Source organism: Artemia franciscana, chromosome 19 (genome assembly GCF_032884065.1).
Source record: "Artemia franciscana chromosome 19, ASM3288406v1, whole genome shotgun sequence".
In the NCBI taxonomy this organism is placed as follows: Eukaryota; Metazoa; Arthropoda; class Branchiopoda; order Anostraca; family Artemiidae; genus Artemia; species Artemia franciscana.
Window position 1 is genome coordinate 29,985,043 of NC_088881.1, and position 21,323 is coordinate 30,006,365.

Sequence of the window (21,323 nt, forward strand, 5' to 3'; positions counted from 1 at the left end):
TTGTCAAGAGTGGCCATTACGATTTTGGAAGTATAGTTTACAAGGGTACAGGAAGAAGGAAGCCAATCTCTAGCGAAAACCAAAGAAAGTACCTTATGTTGTGTGGTCCTAATCAACCAAAGCTGAGTATATTCCCAATTGATCCTACAATATAAAAAAAAACAAATAAACCAGTAGTGTTTTCATCTGGGATGGTATGAGGATTATCAGTTATTAGAACATAATTTCGCAAAAGATGCTGCTCTCTGCTTCGTGTTCTTCCTTTTCTCTAGTTGTTCCAGGAGCGACCAGTTTGCGGCAATATAGAGTGGGTGGGTAGATGGAATTTGGTTTGCGGCAGTGGTACAAAATGGAGAGCAAAGTAAAGAAGAAAAAAAAAGGAAAACTGGCAAGTCATTTCTCTTCCAAGCCAAACAAAGGTAGCTTTTTCCTATTTTTGTCACTTCGTCAGTAACAAAAGTTTTGTGGATTCCCTACTTGATAAAACCGCTTGAAGTAAGGTTTTGCTGCAAGCAAAAGGCGAAGAGACAAACAGAAAAATTATGAATTTTTTTTGGACGTTGCAAGAACCCTAGCGAGAACTAGCGAGAACCCTAGGCATTGGCTTTAAGAGATCTGAAGAACAAAACAGTAACTTTGTTCAAATTGTTCAACCTCTAGCGAGATATGTGGCAGCTATTGAAACCCGATATAAAGCGTACAAATTTACCTATTTACGCACAGTTCCTCAGAACTAGTTCATTGACTTTCTTTCAGCAGAAGTCAGGGAGAAGATCCTCGGTGAAATCCTTGATTCAGAATTTTATTCTGTTATGGTGGATACAATCCCCGATGTTTCACTTTCTGATAAGCTTGCGGTCTTAACCTTAGTATCAGCTCGGAAGGGACGCCCAGAAAGAGGCTATTATATGTTAGCGAGGCTAATGACAAAACCGAGAAAGGCATGACAGGAAGTATAATAGGAACATTGTCAAGCAGAGGAATTCTCCTTGATAAAGTAGCTTTGCAGTCTTATGACTATGCAAGTCCAATGTCTGGTCAATGTAATGGAGCCAAGCAGAAAATATCTTAACTTCTTGATCGCTGTGTGCCTTATATTCCCTGTCAGGCCCACAGACTAAACATAGTTATAGAACATAGTTGCAATTCATCTCTTTTGACAGTCAAGCTTTTCAACATCCTTGACGACGTCCTTGGGGACTTTTTCGTATTGAGGGGGGGTTACGTGGGGGGATTTTTCCATGGAGGAATTTATCATGAGGGAAGAGAATTTCTATGAAGGGGCCGCATGATTTTCTAGGATTATAGAAAAAATGAGAAAATTAATAAAAAATGTTTTCATCTGGAAGTAAGGAGCAGCATTAAAAACTAAAACGAACAGAAATTATTATGTATATAAGGGAGTTAATCTCCTCCACAATACCTCGCTCTTTACGCTAAAGTATTTTTAAGTTATTTCAACTATTTATTCTACGGCCTTTGTGATTCAGGGGTCATTCTTAAAGAATTGGGACACAATTTAAGCTTTTGTGTAAAGAGCGAGGTATTGACGAGGGGGTGAACACCCTCATATATGTAATAAAAATATAAAAATATAGAATAAAATATAGAAATATAAAAATATAGTTCGTAACGAAAGTTAATTTGTAAGTTACGAATATTTATTACTAATAAAAACGCTCGTAAAAAAATAAAAAGTTCTATTTGCCTTTTTAATTAACCAAAAATTGGAGGGCAACTAGGCCTCCTCCCCCACCCCTAGTTTTCTTATCAAAATCTCCAGATCAAAACTGTGAGAAAGCCATTTAGCAAAAAGATTGATATGCAAATTTTGTTTTAACTATTCATGTGCGGTGAGCCAAAATCAAAACACGCATTAATTCAAAAACGTTTAGAAATTAAATTAAAAAAAAAGTTTTTTCTCTGAAAGTAAGGAACGACATTATATCTTAACACGAACAGAAATTATTCCATATGTGAAAGGGGTTATCCCCTCCTCAACACCTCGCTCATTACGCTAAAGTTTAAAAAGAAGAGCTGTGAGAAAGAGTCAAACTTCAGCGTAAAGAGCGAGGCGTTGAGGAGGGGACAACCCCTTTCATATACAGAATTTTTCTTTTCGTTTTAAGTTTTAATGTCGTTCCTTATTTTCAGTTAAAAAAACTTGTCTTTTATTTAATACTATCTAAAACCAAACCTAACTACTTTTCTCTTCAATTCTGTGTCTAGTGTGGCGCAATGGGTGGGAAAACTGCCGCAAAACTTGAGAAACTTTAAAGACAATTTTCTCGGAATAATGAAAATTGTATCCGAGTTGTATCCGAGTGTGAAGAGCTCTCTGAGTTGCGAAATGAATATTTTGGACGAGTGTTTGGGAGTAAATGCTGGTTAACTGAGTGGATGGCTCAGAGGAACGCTTGTGCTATTAAACAGTTGCGTAAGTTTCTTTGTTTAAGGATTAAACATAGGGAATCATGTTTGAGGGGATAGCTTGTTACGGTTTTTTGGAATTGAAATTTATTATGATTGGTGTTTGTCGGTTAAAATGTCGAACCTTGGTGTGTTTCTTTTTTTGTGTTTTGTTGTTGTTCTCGTTTTTTTTATTTACGCTATCTAGAGTTGTATTTGGTTCCTGAGCTTTGTAGACTGTATTCTGTGTTGCTATGGCCTGCAGGGTTCTTGCAATAAATGTTATCTATTCGAGTTTTTACATTTGGAGGGCTGGAAAGTTCGCAAAATACTCATAATCATCAAAAGTAAACTTCTCAAAAAGTGGTACTGATATTGAGACTAATGCTCTTGTCGAAAATGATAGGGTTTCTTGGAAAAGTTTTGTCAATTTATTTGTTGCTCATCCAGAAGCTCATCTATTCTTCTATTTTAACTTCCATAAGGTAACGTAAGCTTCAGTAACGTAAAATTATACGTAGACTTCTAGTCTACTTGGTACTGTTTACTTGTTGTTGTTTGGGGTTTGACGCGTTCGACCAATAGGTCATATGCGTTCGTATCACTCAGTTGTTCTGTGCCTTCTATGATCACTAGCTTGCTTGGGTGTCACTTAGTCATTATTCACTGAGCCAGAACAGTATCGCTTGACTGGCTAATGGAGGGGGGTTATTTGCCTGCAGCAACTGTCTGCGTTAAAAAACGGGAATCAAAATACCGCAACTATACTTTGTCAAACATCAATTAAAATACATGTACAACACAATAATAAAAAGTAATACAAATTTTACACATTGTAACCAATAACAATACAACCAAATGTCGATAAAATATACCTAAAATGATAAATGGGACAATTCTAAAAATCCTATTGAACGGGTAATAATAATTAAAAAAAAAAAAAAATATAGGGAATGAACCAAACCAGCAGTCTTAACAAATCTGCCTAATAGGTTTGTGCTTAGTTTTTTAGCCCAAGGAGGAGACGTGTGATGTCCCAAAACAGAACGCATTGTGAATGCACTAAATGCCTTCTCACAGCAATTTCTTAGTACTTCTCTCTCCTTTTCGTATTTTCTACAGTTAAAGATGATGTGGCGTATATCTTCATACACTCCACAAGTGTCACAGTTGGGGGATGGAGCCATTTTCCACTGGAATAGTGTTGATTTTGTCTTTGCATGGCCACATCTAAGACGGAATAGGCAGATAGAAAGGATGCGAGAAGTGAGGTAAATTTCTTTTGAAGGCTGCTTATAATCATAAAGATCGAGGAGCTGAGTATAAGAAGAATGGAGCCAGGCCTCTTCTTCTTCAAAAATTTTTGAGCTAATTGAAGAAAGAAGTTCAGGACCAGTGATAGGGGTTTGGGTGATCAGGCCTAGTTGGGAGGCTTGTTTTGCAGCCTGATCTGCTAGTTCGTTTCCTGTTATACCACAGTGTGCTGGAACCCATATGAATAGGACAGATATACCCTTTTTTGCAAGTTGAGTAACCAAATTTTCAATCTCAATGGCAACATTTCTTGCTTGGTGTTGCTGGTGTGAGAGGTAATCCAGAGCTGAAAGTGAATCAGAGCAGACAATATACTTCTGGTGTTTGCTCTCTGTTTGGCTTGATATGGCTTGAAGTGAAAACTTAATTGCCATAAGCTCTGCAGAGAAAATTGTCAGGTTAGGGGGTAAACGGTATGAAAGATACAGGCTCTGGGAGGGTATAACTACTGCACAACTGCATTTTGTTACTGTCTTTGAGCCATCTGTATAAACTTGAATGTATTCCTCATATTCTGCCAGCTTTCCCAGGAATATGATTTTCATCAGTGCTTGGGGGAGGCCCTCCTTTTTTTTTATGGTGATCTTAGGAATAATCAATTCCTTAATTCCCTTGGAGGCACTAGACGAATCATCATCCAAATTGACAGTCAGCCTGCCATTCTCTATGAACTCTTCCATGCCCGGAAGGCAAAGGAATCTCTGGAAAGAAGACATCTCTGTTGGTTTAAAGCGGATGTCAGGGTTGTGGTGGCTAATAATTTCTTTGTAGATAATATGGTTCCCGAGTCTTATTTTCTTAGCAAAATATCTTGCAAGGAGGTATTTTCTTCTGGAGTGAAGGGACTGGATCCCTGCTTCACAATACATAGCTACAATAGGAGTAGATTTTTGGCCACCAAGGGCCCTTCTTAAGATTGCATGAAGTGTAGTGTCAAGTTTCTTCAGGAGACATTTCTTAGCTGATCCGTATATAAATGATCCATAGTCTATCTTGGATATCACCACTGACTTGACAATAGTTGAAGCAAAGGCTGTGGGGGCACCTCTTCTTCCAAGGCAGAGAGCATTAATGAAATTCTGTCTTTGTTTGAGACTACCAATCAGCTCATCCAGATGGGGTTTCCATGTCATTTTATGGTCAAATATAACTCCCAGAAAGCGTGCATGTTCTGCAACTACAATCTCTTGTCCATTCACTTTCACCTGTGGTTTGAAAGCAGCCAGGTTATGCATTTTGTGGAACAACACACTAACTGACTTATGGGTTGAGAAAACCATATTATTACTATTTGCCCAAATTGATAGTGTATCTATTGCTTTTTGGGAGGCTGACTGTAAGCATAAAGGGTCTATCCCCACAACTGCAACAGCAATATCATCAGCATACAGAAACAGCTCTGCTCCAAGGACATTTTCCAGGCTTATATCATGGCAATAAACCGAGAAGAGAAGTGGGCTTAGAACAGATCCTTGAGGGAGTCCAATGTTATAAGCTTTTCTCTTAAACTCTGAGTAGGAGCCACCCAAGGAAGCCTGAACCTCCCTGCCCATCAAGAATTGGTGGATCCAATTTACCAGTAGATTTGGTAAACCCATTACAGATAGCTTTCTAATTAGTTGCCCCACATCAACTCTATCAAATGCTGAATTCATGTCTAGAAATATTACATGGACAGCTTTTCCTTTTTTGAAACTAAGTTTTATTAGATGCTCTAGTCTAACTAGGGCATCTGTGGTGCTTCTTCCAGGTAAAAAGCCAAGCTGTTCAATTTGGATGTGGTCTGATAAAGGGGTTAAAATTCTTTGTTTTACTAACCTCTCAATTAGTTTTGCAACACAAGAAGTGAGAGATATGGGGCGGTAGGAATCAACCAGCTTAGGGTCTTTGCCTGCCTTGAGAAGTGAGATCACTATTGCCTTATTCCATTCAGAACTTGAACTTGAACTTGATTCAGATGGTATTGCTGACTCTATGACAGATCTGTTGAATAGCTCTGTCAGTAGCTCAACAAATGAATCTAGCAAATTTTTCAGCATCAAATTGTGAATTCCATCAGGGCCAGTTGCACCAGGCTGGAGCTTTGAAATGGTGTCTTTGACTTCCAGGGAGCTAAAAAGAGGGAAAGGGGCATTACTATTTTTGGGACTAGGTTGGTGGGGTGTGGGCTGTAATGGAGTAACTACATTCAGAAACTTTTCTAAGAAGAGATTAAGTTTAACATTGGTTGAAGATTCTGTGGACCTACCCATCTGTATTTCTGCAGGGATGGGGTTCCTTCTTTTTTTGCCTGAAAAAATCTGGACGTTTCTCCATAGCTCCTGAACAGGAGTGTTGTGGCTAAATTTGTCTTCAATGAGCCTTCTCCATCCTTCTTGTGTCTCAGCTTTCAGTGTCTTTTTGAATTCTGCTGTGTTTTGCTTAAAAACTATTTTATTCTCAATTGAGGGGTATCTAGAGAAATTATTTTTTGCTATTTTCTTCTCTAGATAGACTTTCTGGCATTTACTGTTCCATCCTGGAGTAGAATTTTGTCTTTTTGGATGAGGTTGTTTGTAGCCAAATATTCTTTCTGAGGAGGCTATGATAGCTGAAGTAATCTTATTAGACAGTGATTCCACTGACTCATCAATTGTCTTAATTCCCAAAGCCTTTTGGTCTAAGTTGTGTTTCCGAGAGTCCCAGAGTTTTTCTTGGAACTTCCACAATTTCACTGGTTGGTACCCTGCCCTTACTGGATTAATCTCCAGTTTCAATGATATAATCTCATGGTCTGAGTCAAAGTCGCAGGGTTTCTGGATTTCTACACTATTTGCCATATCTGTTGATGTGAAAGTGAGGTCAATGGTTGAGTACTTGTCTGTCTGTGGGTTCAGCCGTGTATTTAGGTCTGTGGCTGTGATAAGGGACAACTTATTTTGGTGTTCCAGGATGTAATTGGTTAAAGAGGTAGCAATTGAATCTTCAGGTGATACACTATCCCACATTCTGTGGTGTAGGTTAAAGTCCCCACTAATCATTTTTACAGGGCCACATGCGTTCAAAATCAGTTTGAATTGTTTCAGGGAGAACTTATTTGTCTTTGGTGCATAACAGTTAGCAATACTAATCCACTTATCACTTCCAAGTAGTTTTATGTCAATTATACCAACCTCCATCTCCCCTTGTGGACTGAGGTTATGTTTTTTAAAGGCTAGGTCATTTTTCACAAGGGACAGTAGGCCACCACCAGTTTTATGGACTCTGTCCCAACGGGCAATATTGTACCCTTTGAAGTCACAGAAAGTATTCTCTGGTTTTAAAAAGGTCTCTTGAAGTAGAAAAACATCAGGGGCATGCCTGACTAAGATGTTTTGTAGTTCTTTTCTTTTGGCATGGTTGAATCCCCGTATATTTAATTGTAACACTGAAAGGGAGCTAGACATTGGTGTTTGAAAGGGCTAACCTGGGTCTCTGTAGCTTATTACTATAACCTTCTGGGCTAGGTATAGTCTCCTTGCCTTTACGTTTTCTTTCAGTTTTTCCTGGGCTGCTGGTTTGTGGAGAGGCATTACTGGTTGTAGGGCTTGATTCCACTCTGTTTCTGTTTTCAGCAATGTTGTTCAGGCTGAGGGCAGCAATTTCAAAACCAGCTGGGAGTATCTTTGAGACCAGTTTGCAAAGGAATGTTAATATCTGGGTAAGATCAGAGATCTGTCTTGCCACTCCTTCAAACATGGACATATACTTCTTGTTTAGGTCCTCAACTGGATGGTAATTATGTGTCAAAGCAGGGAAGGAGTCTTTATGGGCCATAGGGACATATTTTGTCTGTGTTGGAAGTCCCTTCTTCAAGGCCTCAGCAGCAGTCCTCATGGGGATATTATTGGTGAAAGAATAAGTGACAATTGCTTTCTTCTTCATGAATACTGGGCATTCCTTAGCATTAGCAGCATGGTTACCACTGCAGTTAGGGCACTTGGGAGTCTGATCTTGCTTTATTGCTTTGGATTGGGGACATTCATTATGGATGTGTTGTCCACTACACAGTAGGCATCTTCTGCCTCTGCGACAATTTGAAGCCATGTGGCCAAAACCTTGGCAATTGAAGCACTGTATTGCTCGGGGGATAAACTGCTTAACTGTATACCTTGCACCCCAGACAGAGATTTTCAGAGGGAACTGAACATCCAAATTGAAGGTGCAAACCAAGGGAATAACAGAAGGGTTTGGGTTTTTAAAGGCCAGTGTAACTTGTTCTATTCTATTGTCAACTTGGACCTCCTTGACAAAATCATCCAGATTGGTGACCTCCTCAGATGGGATAAAAACAATACCTTTTCCATTTCTGATTGAAGCAAGGTTGGAACTAGGACTAAGCACAAACTTTACTTTACAACCATTAAATGCTATATCTGTAATAGAAAGTATAGCAGTAGCTACTGATTGGTTTGCAGCTATTATGATAATAGAGCCATCTGGTCCAAGTCTTTCTAGCATTGAACCATAATGGCCCTGGCATTCATGATTTTGGAGGTGTTCAAACAGTTTTCTTGCAATAACTGTTCTGCTATCTAATTTCAAAACCCTACTGGTCTCATTAGGACCTTCAACACCTAAAGCCAAAATCCTAACACTAGAGTTATTTGGGTCAGGGGTGGCAGGACTAGGCCTACTAGCTGACCTGTCAGTCATCACAAAAAAAAGAACAACAAAAGAAGGAAAAGGAAAACACAATGGTTTAAAAATAATCAGGAAATTCAACAAAATCAAATCACAAAGGAAATCAAATGTCAAATAAATAAAACAAATAAGCTAGCCTACAAGCAGAGAGGGGGGCCCTCAGTCAATATAAATTAAGCAAGCAATATAAATCAAAAGCAGGCACAGAGCTAAAGTTCAAAGCAGGGGCAAAAGGGGGTTAATAAGCACTCTCAAGCAATTTGGTAGATGCAGGAATCTAGGAAAATTTGCATCAGGCACAATATCAGTCAAAGCAAGCCAAAGGCCAGAAATGCACAACAAAACGAGTGTACTGGCGTCAGGGACCCCAAGGGCAGAGCCCCTTGGTATTTAATCAACAAACCGTGGCACAGAGCTATCCCTGCTTGGGAAATAGCAATTTTGAATATAATTGGTTTATTTCAATTTCAAATCGTCTTTTCTTCCCCGACTGTTTACTTTACTGACAGAATTTGATACGTAAATAACGTAACGTCTTAAGATATGTTGGTGTGAAAGGACCATTTGTTAATAATTAAACGGCGGAAAGAACATGCAATTAAATCTAGATTACATGAACCCTTTCTTTAGACTTCCGAAGAATTGAAAATGAATCACAGCTCAGCGTCAAGTTGATAATTACTACCCGAGGCTCTTGTTTTGATATTCTTCAGATGCTATGAATCATTTGACTGACAGCTTCAGTCTTGGTTGATAATTTGTAAGAGGTAAACAAGCCCTAGGTAAAAGTACTTTTCTTGCATTTAGTGAACCGGTGTAGTGGTGTATATTGGGGGTAATGAGGGACGGCTGTCCCCGGGGGGAACCTCTGAAGGTGTGCCAGATCGAGTTTTTTTGTTAATACTTTGGTCTACTTGTATCGTTGTAGTGATAGTTTTTTTTTTGGGGGGGGGGTACTAAAACTGGAATTGGTACTTATCGGTTATATAATAGACACTCGGGAAGTGAAGTTCGATTAATGCTAATGAAATGAAACAAAATATGATGAATATATAATAGTTTAGGAACAAATTTGGGCTATATATTTGCACATTAGGGGAGGGCGGGGGTAAAGCATATCACACATTAATTGCGTAAACTAACCATTGCTGTATTTAATATATGCTATGAAGAAATATAATTGCCTGTTTTTTGATCCCTGGCAAATCCCAAATCTTGACGGGAACATCCATGGTAAGACACTATTTTCTATCACTAGTCAAAGCAAACTAACCGGTTATTATCCCATCTGACCTTTGCCATCCAAATGATCGACAGTATAAAGAAGTTACTTGACCAGTTTCTTGTGTCAAAATTTTATAGTGTCTATTATATAACCGATAAGTACCCTGAAATTTTGTCAGGTCGCTGAAAACCCTAGCTATGGATCTGAACTAGTGAAGGGAAAGTTCTCCCAGGGATAGAACCAGTCTCTAGAAACGAAAAATTTATTTTGGGATTTAGGTCATCTTCAAGGTAGTCCTATATCCTAGACGACCTATATCAGGTCGTCTTTAAGGTTCATCCTTGTTTGTTGGTGAATAGCTAAATTGTGTAAAAGCTAGAAAAATGAATTGGATAACTTTAATAAATCATGAATTGTTCTTGTTTGGGCTTACCCTTCACGCTCCGTCGTAAGCTTTTCAATCATTGTCTATGAAAACTATTTACTTATGCTAGGCCTAGGCTTTGTGTATTTCTAAGGATGAAATATCCGCGGTTTAGCAGTATGTCCCTAGGAACTCGAGATCTTAGATACGGTAATGTTAAACGGTTACTGTCTCACAATTTGACCCTGGTAACGTATTTATCTTACCTTAGTACTTACTTGTATTTGTGGCGGGAACCAGGCGTTTCCACCCTTTCCGGTATCAAGGATCTTCAAAACCTGTTTGAACCACGTAGTGCAGTCTTCTGCCAGCTGCTTTACAAATGGGAACCATTGAGTTGTTCATCTTTGACCAAACTTTCTGACCCCCCAATAGGTTCAAGGTCTGATTTAACCTAGTTCCACCACTTTTTCCGCTGTCCTCCTTGGCGTCTCTTTCACGAGTTAAGTGGCTCAGCTAGAAGGATTTGGCGAGGCAAGTATTCTGTTGGCCTCTGTCAGACATGACCCAACTCAGTTGACGCTCCTTGATCGTGATGGCAGCGCATCTCTTGATACCACAAATTTTTCTTATATCCACGTTTGATATGCGATCATTCAGATTTAACCCGAGAATGCTACGCACACAGGTATGCTCAAACACCTTTAGTGCATTTTCATGTAGTCGCTTTACTGACCAAGTTTCGCATCCATAAAGATTGTTCGAACCTAAGCCAGGTGGACTCGAACTTTAGTTCTTAGGCTAGTTTCACACCGGTTCCACAACGGTTTTCTAAGGGAAGCAAAGACTGCCTGTGCTTCCTGCAATCGCTGTTGAATATTGGTGTCAGAAGATCCATTAGTACAAAGCTAGGAGCCATGATATGTGAAGCTGTCGACCTGATCCAACTCTACTTGATTAACAGTTAACGAGATAGGATCAGTATGATTTAGTGTCATATATTTTCTCTTCCCTGTACTGACTTTAAAGCCAATGCGATCTGCCCAAGAAACTACCTCATCGAGCATCGTTGGAGCTTTCTCTGGGTCCGAGAGGATTGCGACATCATCATAGTATTTTAGGTATCCAAGTGAAAATTTCTGTCTAATCCGAACTCCTTCATGAGAAGACAGTGCATTTTCAGGCACCCAATCAATAGGTAGTTCAACAGAGTTGGAGACAGGACGCAGCCATGTGTTACTCCAAACTCTGCCGGAAATTCTTCATTCTCTTCTCCGTAAACTTGAACTCGACTCACAGAACCTTTGTAGTCTGCTTTAAGCAGTTCAACAAATTTCAGGGAAATACCATGATTTTCAAGAATTTTTCAAAGTTTTTGGCCAGTGATCGAATCGTTAGCGGAAACGAAGTCCAGAAATATCAGAATCAGGGACGGTTATACCTTTCAATTTGCTGGATAATGAGGCGAGGTGCAATAATACTGTGAGTGCAGCCTCTTCCAGGACGGAAACCGACTTGATTTTCACGTATTCTGTTCCCTCTTTCCCTCTTGAAGCGGTTAAGGAAAATGATCCCAATTTTTTTTTACTGCAGTGTCAATTAGATATATTCCCCGGTAATTTTTGCCCTCAGTTTTGTCAGCTTTCTTGTAAAAAGGGAGAATAACTAATGTCTTCCAGTCCTTTGGGAAAGTGTTAGTCCTTCATGGTTCCTCAAGGATATCATGTAGCTGCTTCACTGTGATCTCGCGGCACTGTTTGTATATTTCCTGGAGGAGAGCATCTTGGCCTGAGGCTTTGTTGTTCTTCTGGGCCTTAATTGCTTTGAGTATTTCTGCTGTCGTTGGGAAGGCCAGCTCGATACTGTAAGATTCTTTTTTAACACTAGGGGGGAAACAAATATGAATTGATGATGGAGATTGGTTAAGCAGTGTTTGGAAGTGATCTTTCCCTCTGATCAAACGTTCCTTTTTACAGCTAATGACTTTTCCTATTCTGTCTCTGACAGAATTCAGACACAGCAGCTTTCTTACCAGTCGTTTCCTTAAGAACCTGGTAGAATTTATGGGTGTATTGAGCGCATCCTGCTTTTTCTAAAGGCAAAGCAGTCTCTTCCCACATTTCGTGGTGGCCTAGACTAGCAGCGCGCTTAACCTGTTTGCGCAACTCTTTCGTGATATGTTTAGGGCTGCTCATCTTTTCCTAAGTTCTTCGACTATTGACAGGGTTCTGCTGGTAATACAACAGAAAGTGAGTGCCGCTTCACTTTCGTTTGGCCTAGGATATTTTCCGTGGTCTCTCTAATCACTGTTTTGAAGGTCTCCCATATTTGCTCAGGGTCGCTGTTTTCCTCTTCATTCAAGTTTCGGGCATCAAAACGGTTTGTTAACTCCATGTTTAGAGTTTGCTGAACTTCTTTATCTTGCAGCTTACCAGTGTCGAGTTGGACTTCCAGTTTATTCTTTCTCCGAGATGCAAGACGATGTAGGATTTTCGCAAGCGCTAGGTTGTGATCAGACCCTGATTTTGAGCCTGTGTCTGCACCGTTATAAGAGTGGGAGTCTATTACTGAACTTCTCCAACGTTGGTGGAAGAGAATAAAGTCAATTTGGGCCGTAGTAACACCGTCATCGGGATGCCTGGTCAGTAGATGACTTGGCTTGTGCCCAAATATGGCGTTGGTTACAACAAGATGATTCATTAAAGCACAGTTTACCAGTCTTCGCCCATTTTCACATCTATGCCCCAGTCCAAACTTTCCAAGGACTTATGTGGGGGTATCAAATAGACCAACTCTCGCGTTGAAGTCACTTGCAATAATCAGGCAGCTCGTGCAGCAACTGAAGAAGACAGTTGTTGCAATTCTGAATGGAATTCCTCCTTAGCAGTAACTGTGGCATCGCGAGTAGGAGCGTATGTGGAGAGAATGGATGCGTTTACAGGGCTTCCTTTAAGCCTAATCATAGCCAGTCTGGGAGTAACAGGATCCCCCTCAAGAAGTGCGTTTTTGGATCTTCGGCTTATGATGAAAATAACGTCATGGAATCCTGAGTTATCGTTTACACCAGAGTAGAAAAAGTGGTACTGTTGTACTGTTTCCGGGCGCTGTAATTACTGTTGAGCCAGAACCGGAGATTTGGTCTAAGAAACGCATAATATGTCAAAACTGTATTTTTCCATGTCATGGACAAGGAGAGCTTGCCTAGCTTCTTGTTTAACAGATCTGACGTTCCAACAAGCATTTGTTTTTCTTGATTTTGCTTGTTTTATGTCTGTAGATGGGTTTCCCAAGGATATGGCTTGTAGATTTTTCAACTTCGTCGCCATATTCGAAGTCGTGTCGCCTGCCGAAAACGCCATAGTAAAGTTTGCTTGCTTACTTCTCGACACCCGCGACAAAAGGGTAGCGTCGCATGCCGGGAACACAGTGGCCGCATTCATGATTTTTCTAGGTCTAAGGTCCATTGATATTTCTTGGGAATAGGGTTAACCGCAAGGTACCCAGTCTTGCGGGTGCCCTAAAAGGGTCGAGGCACCCCTTTGCAGAAGCTGTTGTCCATAGATCTGGATATTACGCCCTGCCGCAGTTATCCTATAAAGGATCCTCCCATGATGATGTTCTGCGTCACCATGCAATTTAATCCATTGCTGGGAGAAGGTTTTTAACTCACGGGACACGCCGGTAAGCCCTGCTGAGTCTACATTTGAGGGGCCTTCTTCCTTCTGCGCCTGTATTTACAGCCCCCGGACAAGGGTGCCACAGTGTCTATTATGGACCCCCAGGGACCTGGTCCCTCTTTGTCCGCGCCTCCTATGGAGGTACCTAAGATATCCGTAGTGTTCCCCCTTTCCGCCCCCTGGGGACACGTTGAGTGGCCTGGAGGAGGCCCCTACTGAGAAGATGCCTCAGTAGTATCTCAGCTTACCATAGTAGGACCAAACAGTCGTTTTGTGGCACAAAATGACCGAAACGACGCTTTAGTGTGGCGCGATCAGTTTGTTTGTTTTAAAGGTCACTGGAGCTCGTAATTTCTGCTATATTTCCATTGTTTTTGTTTAAATGTACGGATATATTGGATTTGATTGTCTATTTTTTGTCATTAAGATTGCACTCCTTTTTCTAAAATATTGATATGTTTTGTTTTGCTAATAACTGTTCATAGATGGCTTTAGGGGGATTCAATAACTTAAAGGATCACTATCTTGTCTAGAGTCTCGGATAAGAGATCCGAATAAGCAACAGAAAAATAAAGGCCGACATCTTTTTTTCCAGAAATCTTAGGAAAAAATATGTAACTTCTTCAGTTTTGTGCTGGAGATCGAGATATTGAGTTTTAATGAAACTTTCATCACTCGAAAGTGTGATTTTTAATTTTTTGATCAAACAGAGCAGAATTTTTTTTTTTTACACTTCATTTTAGAGCACTCCCTTAAAACGTTCTAGCGTACCTGTAGGGAAAACGCTAAAAATCAGCTCAAAAGAAATACCATTTGAGCAATTTGATAGCGTTGGGAGCTCTCTATGATACTACCCTTTTTGATTGAAAACCTTGCCGACACTGGGGGCGCAAAATTTGATGGTCTCACCAATCAAATTTCATTCTGCTCAAAAGCTTCCAAAATGATTCAAAGGCCTCTCAAAGATTCAAAGCTCTCAAAGATTCTCAAAAGGTCTTGACGGTGCCTAGTCCCCTGGTAAAATTCGCCAATAGTCCCTTTCCCTATTAGGCAGTCAACCGACATTGAGGTCCGCAAAATGTTTTTAAGGTACTCAATAGTCTTAATAAATATTATATATTTAGACTCAGCATGGTAATAAGTAGATAAAGTCCGTTAGGTTAGTCCAGAGGCCGATTTGTTTTGTTTTTTCGCCCCTTCAATCGGAAATATCCTCTGATCATTTCTACTTCCCGTAAGGGCTGCACTCGTATTCATCTATGGTTTGATGTATATTTTGTACATTTTTTAGTTTTAGTTCCTACTGACGTGGATCCATCAATACTTCATTATCATGATTAAATAAAAAACAGGTTTTTTTTTCACCTGAAAGTAAGGAGCAATATTAAAAGTTAAAACGAACAGAAATTATTACTTATACGAGGGGGTTGCCCCCTCCTCAACACTTCGTTCTTTATGCTAAAGTTGTTCATTACTTTTAAGGAGCTTCTTAATGTTGTAATTAAATGAGCCTTGTGTTTCAGGAGTTGTTCTTAAAGAATTGAGACACAATTCAAATTTTAGCGTAAAGAGCGAGGTGCTGAGGAGGGGAACTTCCTCGCATTCGAAATAATTTCTGTTCGTTTTTAGTTTTAATATTGCTCCTTACTTTCAGTTGAATTTTTTTTTTTAATTTAGTTTCTGATCGTTTTTGAAATAACCCCAGAAAATCCGACTTCACCTCTAAGGAAAAATCCCTTCCCACGGAAATATCCTATGGTTAATTCAATCTTGGTGAAAATTTACCCTGGAAAATTACCCTTAACACATCCACGCATAAAATTTAGTCAGTAAAGGGAAAGCAAGACATGTAAAGAAATTTCGTATGGGAATTCTGGCAAATTCCCCTCAGTATACAATTTACCCTGAAAAGTTCACCCCATAGAAAATTCTTATTCCCTGGAAAATATTCTTCGTGCAAAATAAGCCGTTAGAATAAGCCTTCTCCCGATGTTTTACACCCACTGGGTCAATACGATCACCCCCGGAGAAAAATAATAATAGGCTAAACACGCATCCGTGATCTTTCTTTTGACAAAAAGTACAAAATTCCACATTTTTGCAGACAGGAGCTTGAAACCTCTACAGTATGGTTCTCTGATACGCTGAATCTGATGATGTGATTTTCATTAAGATTCTATGATTTTTAGGGGGTCTTCCCACATTTTTTGTAAATTAGGCAAAGTTTCTCAGGCTGGAACCTTTGATGAGTTTAACTAAACTTAATAAAACTTATTAAAAATATTAAACTATATTAAAATCAGCATAAAACTATATTAAAAATCAGCATAAAAATCCAATTCTTCCAATATATCTATTGGTATCAAAATTCCGTTTTTCAGAGTTTCGGTTACTATTAAGCCGGGTCGCTCCTTACTTACAGTTCGTTACCGTAAACTACTCGAAAAACTTATCCGTTCACTCCTTGTATTAATTCATGCTTATCAAATTATCTGAAGAATCAGTTTGTGTTCCTTATTTCTTTGGTCATGGACACTGCCAAGGACAGAACGTTTTGTCCAGTGGTGGTTATGGGCTCTCTTGCACCGGGGCATCTCTTGGACCCAAAATCTGAATCCCCCCCTGTCAGCCATGAAATTTTCAGGCCAAATTTAAAAAATCCATATATTAACAAAATTGTTTTCAATTTATTAGCTGATTAATAATTTATTTTAAATATTTATTATTTAAATTATTTAATTATTATTCATTATTTTACTTTGATTATTTTCACTTTCCTTATTTAATTATTATTTTTATTTTTTTATTTGATTAATTAATCAATGATTTATTAAATATTTTCATTTATTAATTGTGCCCTCTACTTTATTTTAATAAAAACAATATTTCCAAATTTCACAATAATCATAACCGTTAGGCTATTAATTTGAAATTTTGTGCCCCTAAAATTTATGTTCCTCTTTATCCCCCCCCTAAAACCGCCTCTGTTATTGTCCCAACCTAAGAAAATCTGTGAAATCATGCATAAATCGAAGTTTTGACTGAATAGCTTAAATTACTCCCACACCTCTCACGTGCCTGGGTTCTACAACCTCCACCTAGGAATAATCCCTCGCTACATCCACACCCTTAATATTTTTTATTATGGTTTAGCACATTGGAAGGTCATTCACTTTGACAGTTCCGTTGTTTGGTCATATGTCTCACGCAAAGATTTTCGTCCGTGAAGCAGAAAACAAATCATTTTTGGCATCAATTTAGTTATTTTTTCCTTTTTTTTGTGTGTGGGAACTTTGCACGTTCTTTTGTTTTCATTAGAACATATTCTGGTACTTGAATTACGTCTCATCTATTTTTGTTCCTAATCATATTCCCGAAAAAAAAATACGAAAAGAGACGATCACATTTGTATGGTAACTGCTAACTATTGTATGCTAACTATTTCTCTAGAAGTGAATTGGACTAAGTCCATGCTAAAATAGTGCTCAAGTCAAATTTTCTGCACTCAAGAATCAACGAAAATCTTGTATTATTTCCCTGGCCAAGGCCCGGATTATTAATTCAGAATCAACAATGTTCCCCTAATCCCTACATACAATAAATTTAAAAAAACGTAGTTTTTTTAGGGAAGTAAAGTGCAAAATTGAAATTTAAAACTAATAAAAATTATTCTTTCACGGTCCATCTAACATATATCAATAAAACTAGTACAAATAATCCAACTAATTATATTTACCTATGTTTGTAGGATTACTTACTTACTTGTACTTGTGGCGAGAATCAGGCGTTTCCACCTCGCCCGGCATCGATGATCTTAGAGACCTTCTTGGACCATGTTGCTCGATCTTGTGCCAGATCGAGTTTGTATGATTATAGAAAACTATCGCTTTACTGAAAACACAAAAACCAAGTTTAAAACACAAGAATGTTGAATTATTAGTTAAAAGTGAGTACGTAGCCTGACAACAACAAACTAATCCGTAAAGCTTTTCATAGTCTTACATCAACTGTGGTATCAGAGGCTTTCAGATTAGAAAGATTTCACAATTAGAAAGATTTCAGATTTCACAATTAGAATTCTCTTAAAAACATAAGGATAAAAATAAATTCTGTGTTAAAACGAATTCTAGCTTAATAACCGCAAAGTCATTGAACAGCATACAGAAATATTGGATTGATTTATCAGGTAACATTTTGGTCTTACCAACTATGATACCAATAGTGAGTAATAAACAATCGTAAATTGTAAGAAATACATTTTAGTATTGCTGAGAAAGAAAATCAAATAAGCCATAAAATGAACTCTTTAAATCTGGTAATTTCTCTCTATACAATAGAGGATTTCAAGTTGTGATGAAATTTTAAAGCTAGTCTATAGTCATAATACTATCAAGATGATTTCGCATCGAACTTGTCTACAAACTAATCATGACATATCCTTTTCATAATTTAAACGAGAACCAATCATTGGACTCAACCTTTGTGCAGAAAATGCTACCAAATTAAACGAAAAGAGAAATGAAGCAACAATACTAAATTTATTTATTTACTACAATTTTTTTTATACTTATTTATATACTATTTACTTATGAAATTTAAATTTCGCTCCCTGCTTTCGGTTGATTTTTTTTTTAAATTTGTGATCGTTTGTCAAACAATGCCAATAAATCTATGCTACAAAATGGTGTACACGATTTTTGAAGGTGGTCTACCTCGACTGTCAGGAAAGAGTAACTATTTTCTAAAGATATTTTTACTATATATGTTATATACATTGATTCCTCTCTATACATTACGGATAGTTTTATTATGTCATGCTACCTTATTTATATAGTCCTACTATATAAAGTATCCTTTATCGGTTTGCTTTTACTGTACCTAAGCTCCTGTATTGTTTTATGTTTTCAGGGAAGCGCTAGTTTTCAATAATCCTATAAAGATAGGAAAATATAATTAGTTGGTTAATTTGTACTAGTTTTATTGATAAATGTTAGATAGACTGTGAAGCAATTATTTTTGTTCTTTTTAAGTTTCAAATTTGCTCTTTACTTCCCTAAAAAAACTTCGATTTTATGACACTTCGTATCTATCATGTGACATATAGCGATCGCAAATTCTGTCGGTCTGTCTATCCCGGTTTTGCTAGTTTAGGCACTTCCAGGTAAGCTAGGAAGATGAAATTTGGCGGGCGTATCAGGAACCAAACCAAATTAAATTGAAAATTGTCGTTTCCCCGATTCGATAATTTTGGGGGGGGGGGCGATTGGGGGGATGGTTAAATCGGAAAAATGAGTATTTTAAACTTATGAATAGGTGATCGGATATTAATGAAATTTGATGTTTGGAAGGATATCCTGTCTCATAGCTCTTATTTTAAATCCCGACCGGATCTGGTGACATTGGGGGGAGTTGGGGGGGGACCTAAAATCTAGGAAAACGCTTAGAGTGGAGGGATCGGGATGAAACTTGGTGGAAAAAATAAGCACAAGTCCTATACACGTGATTGACATAACTGGAAGGGATCCGCTCTCTTTGGGGGAGTTGGGGGGGGGGGTTAATTCTGAAAAATTAGAAAAAATGAGGTATTTTTAACTTACGAAGGAATGATCGGATCTTAATGAAATTCGATGTTTGGAAAGATATTGTGCCTCAGAGCTCTTACTTTAAATCCCGACCACAATGAAACAATGAAATTGTTATTGTGTTATGTATTCTTCGATTTCGTATCGACTGTACAGTAATGCTTAATTGAATTTCATCTAGTTCCGTGTCCATTTTTTAATGTGCTGCATCTTGTCAATAGCTAAGAATACTACGCTTGAAAAACCACTTTATTGGCATTGTTACTGCCTTTTCGACGACATGTAGATTGTACAGCAATGTGTTTTATCTGTTTAAAAATCGAATTCCCGTTTTTTATGGCACTTCGTAAATATCAAGTTATTTCGGAAAATGGTTATTTCGGAAAAATTAGAAAAAATGAGGCATTTTTAAGTTTCGAACAGGTGATCAGATCTTAATGAAATTTGATATTTAGAAGGATATTGTGTCTCAGAGATCTTATTTTAAATTCCGACCGGATCTGGTGACAATGGGGGGAGTTGGAGGGGGAACCTAAAATCTTGGAAAACGCTTAGAGTAGAGGGACCGGGATGAAACTTGGTGGGAAAAATAAGCACACGTCCTAAATACGTAATTGACCAAACCGGAATGGATTCACTCTCTTTGGGAGAGTTGGGGGGAGGGTTAATTCTGAAAAATTAGAAAAAAATGAGGTATTTTTAACTTGCGAAGGAGTGATTTGATCATGAAATTTCATATTTAAAACGAACTCGTAACTCAAATATCTTATTTTAAATCCCGACCGGATCCAGTATCATTAGAGGGGGGGGGGAATCTTGAAAAACGCTTGAAGCGGAGAGATCAGGATGAAAATTGGTGGGAAGATTAAGTACAAGTCCAAGATACGTGACTGACAGAACCGGACTGGATTCGCTCCCTTTGGTGGAGTTGGGGGGGGGCAATTGGGAAAAAATTAGAAAACATGAGGTATTTGGAACTTACGAACAGGTGATCAGATCTTAATGAAATTTGATATTTAAAAGGATATTGTGCTTTAGAACTCTCATTTTAAATCCCGACCAGATCTGGTGACATTGGGGGGATTGGGAGGAGGAAACAGAAATCTTGGAAACCGGAAATCTTGGAAAATGCCTAGAGTGGAGAGATCGGGATGAAACTTGATGGGAAGAATAAGCACAGGCTATAGATACGCGATTGACATAATTGAAACGGATCCGTTCTCTTTGGGGGAGCTGGGGGTTGTTAATTTGGAAAAATAAGAAAAATCGATGTATTTTTAACTTAAGAACGGGTGACCGAATCTTAAAGAAATTTGATATTTAGAAGGAACTCATGTCTCAGAGCTCTTATTTTAAATCTCGACCGGATTTGTTTACATTGGGGGATTTGGAGGGGGAAACCGGAAATCTTGGAAAACGCATTGAGTGGAGAGATCGGGATGAAACTTGGTGGGTAGAATAAGCAAATGTCGTAGATACGTGATTGACGTAACCGGACTGGATCCGCTCTCTTTGGGGGATTTCGGGGGTGGGGCTCAGTGCTTTTGCGAGTTTGGTGCTTCTGGACCTGCTAGGACGATGAAAATTGGTAGGCGTGTCAGGGAGCTGTACAAATTGACTTGATAAAGTGGTTTTCCCCGATTCGGCCATCTGGGAGGGGCTGAAGGGAGAGGAAAAATTTGAAAAATTGAGGTATTTTTAACTTACGAGTGGGCGATCGGATCTTAATGAGTTTTGATATTTAGAAGGACTTCGTGGCTCAGAGCTCTTATTTTAAATCCCAACCGGCATTAAGCCTCTGATTTTCGTTTTAAATCAATCTATTGATTCTTGGAATTTTGCTAGAGCTCATACCATATAAGCTCTTGGCTCTTCCGACCCCGTAGCTAGTGCCATATAGCTCTTAAGTCTTGTTTAAATTAATCTTTGCCCATTTTTAATTTAAATTTAATGTAGAAGTAATAATACAGTGATCTTATATATTTTTTCGGGCGGGAGTCACCCTCTATACGGAATAATTGCTGTTCATTTTAAGTTTTAATTTCGCTCCTTACTTTCGGTTGAAATTTTTTTTTATTTAATTTATGATA

At 38.5% G+C, this 21,323-nt stretch overlaps 1 protein-coding gene across 17 annotated transcripts in view; it reads left to right on the forward strand.

Annotated features, from left to right (window-relative positions):
• Positions 1 to 21,323, forward strand: part of LOC136039538 (prominin-like protein) — a 150,731-nt gene that overhangs the window by 7,774 nt on the left and 121,634 nt on the right. For 2 of the 17 annotated variants that reach the window (XM_065723343.1, XM_065723353.1), the window contains exon 1: positions 258 to 419. The exons of 9 other annotated variants lie outside the window; for them this stretch is intronic. In XM_065723343.1, coding sequence (XP_065579415.1) covers positions 320 to 419 — 100 coding nt within the window. In that variant the 5' untranslated portion in view covers positions 258 to 319. Of the gene's footprint in view, positions 1 to 255; positions 420 to 21,323 lie in introns of those variants that run through there. 6 more of the 17 variants (XM_065723344.1, XM_065723346.1, XM_065723348.1 and 3 more) reach the window with 5 other exon arrangements.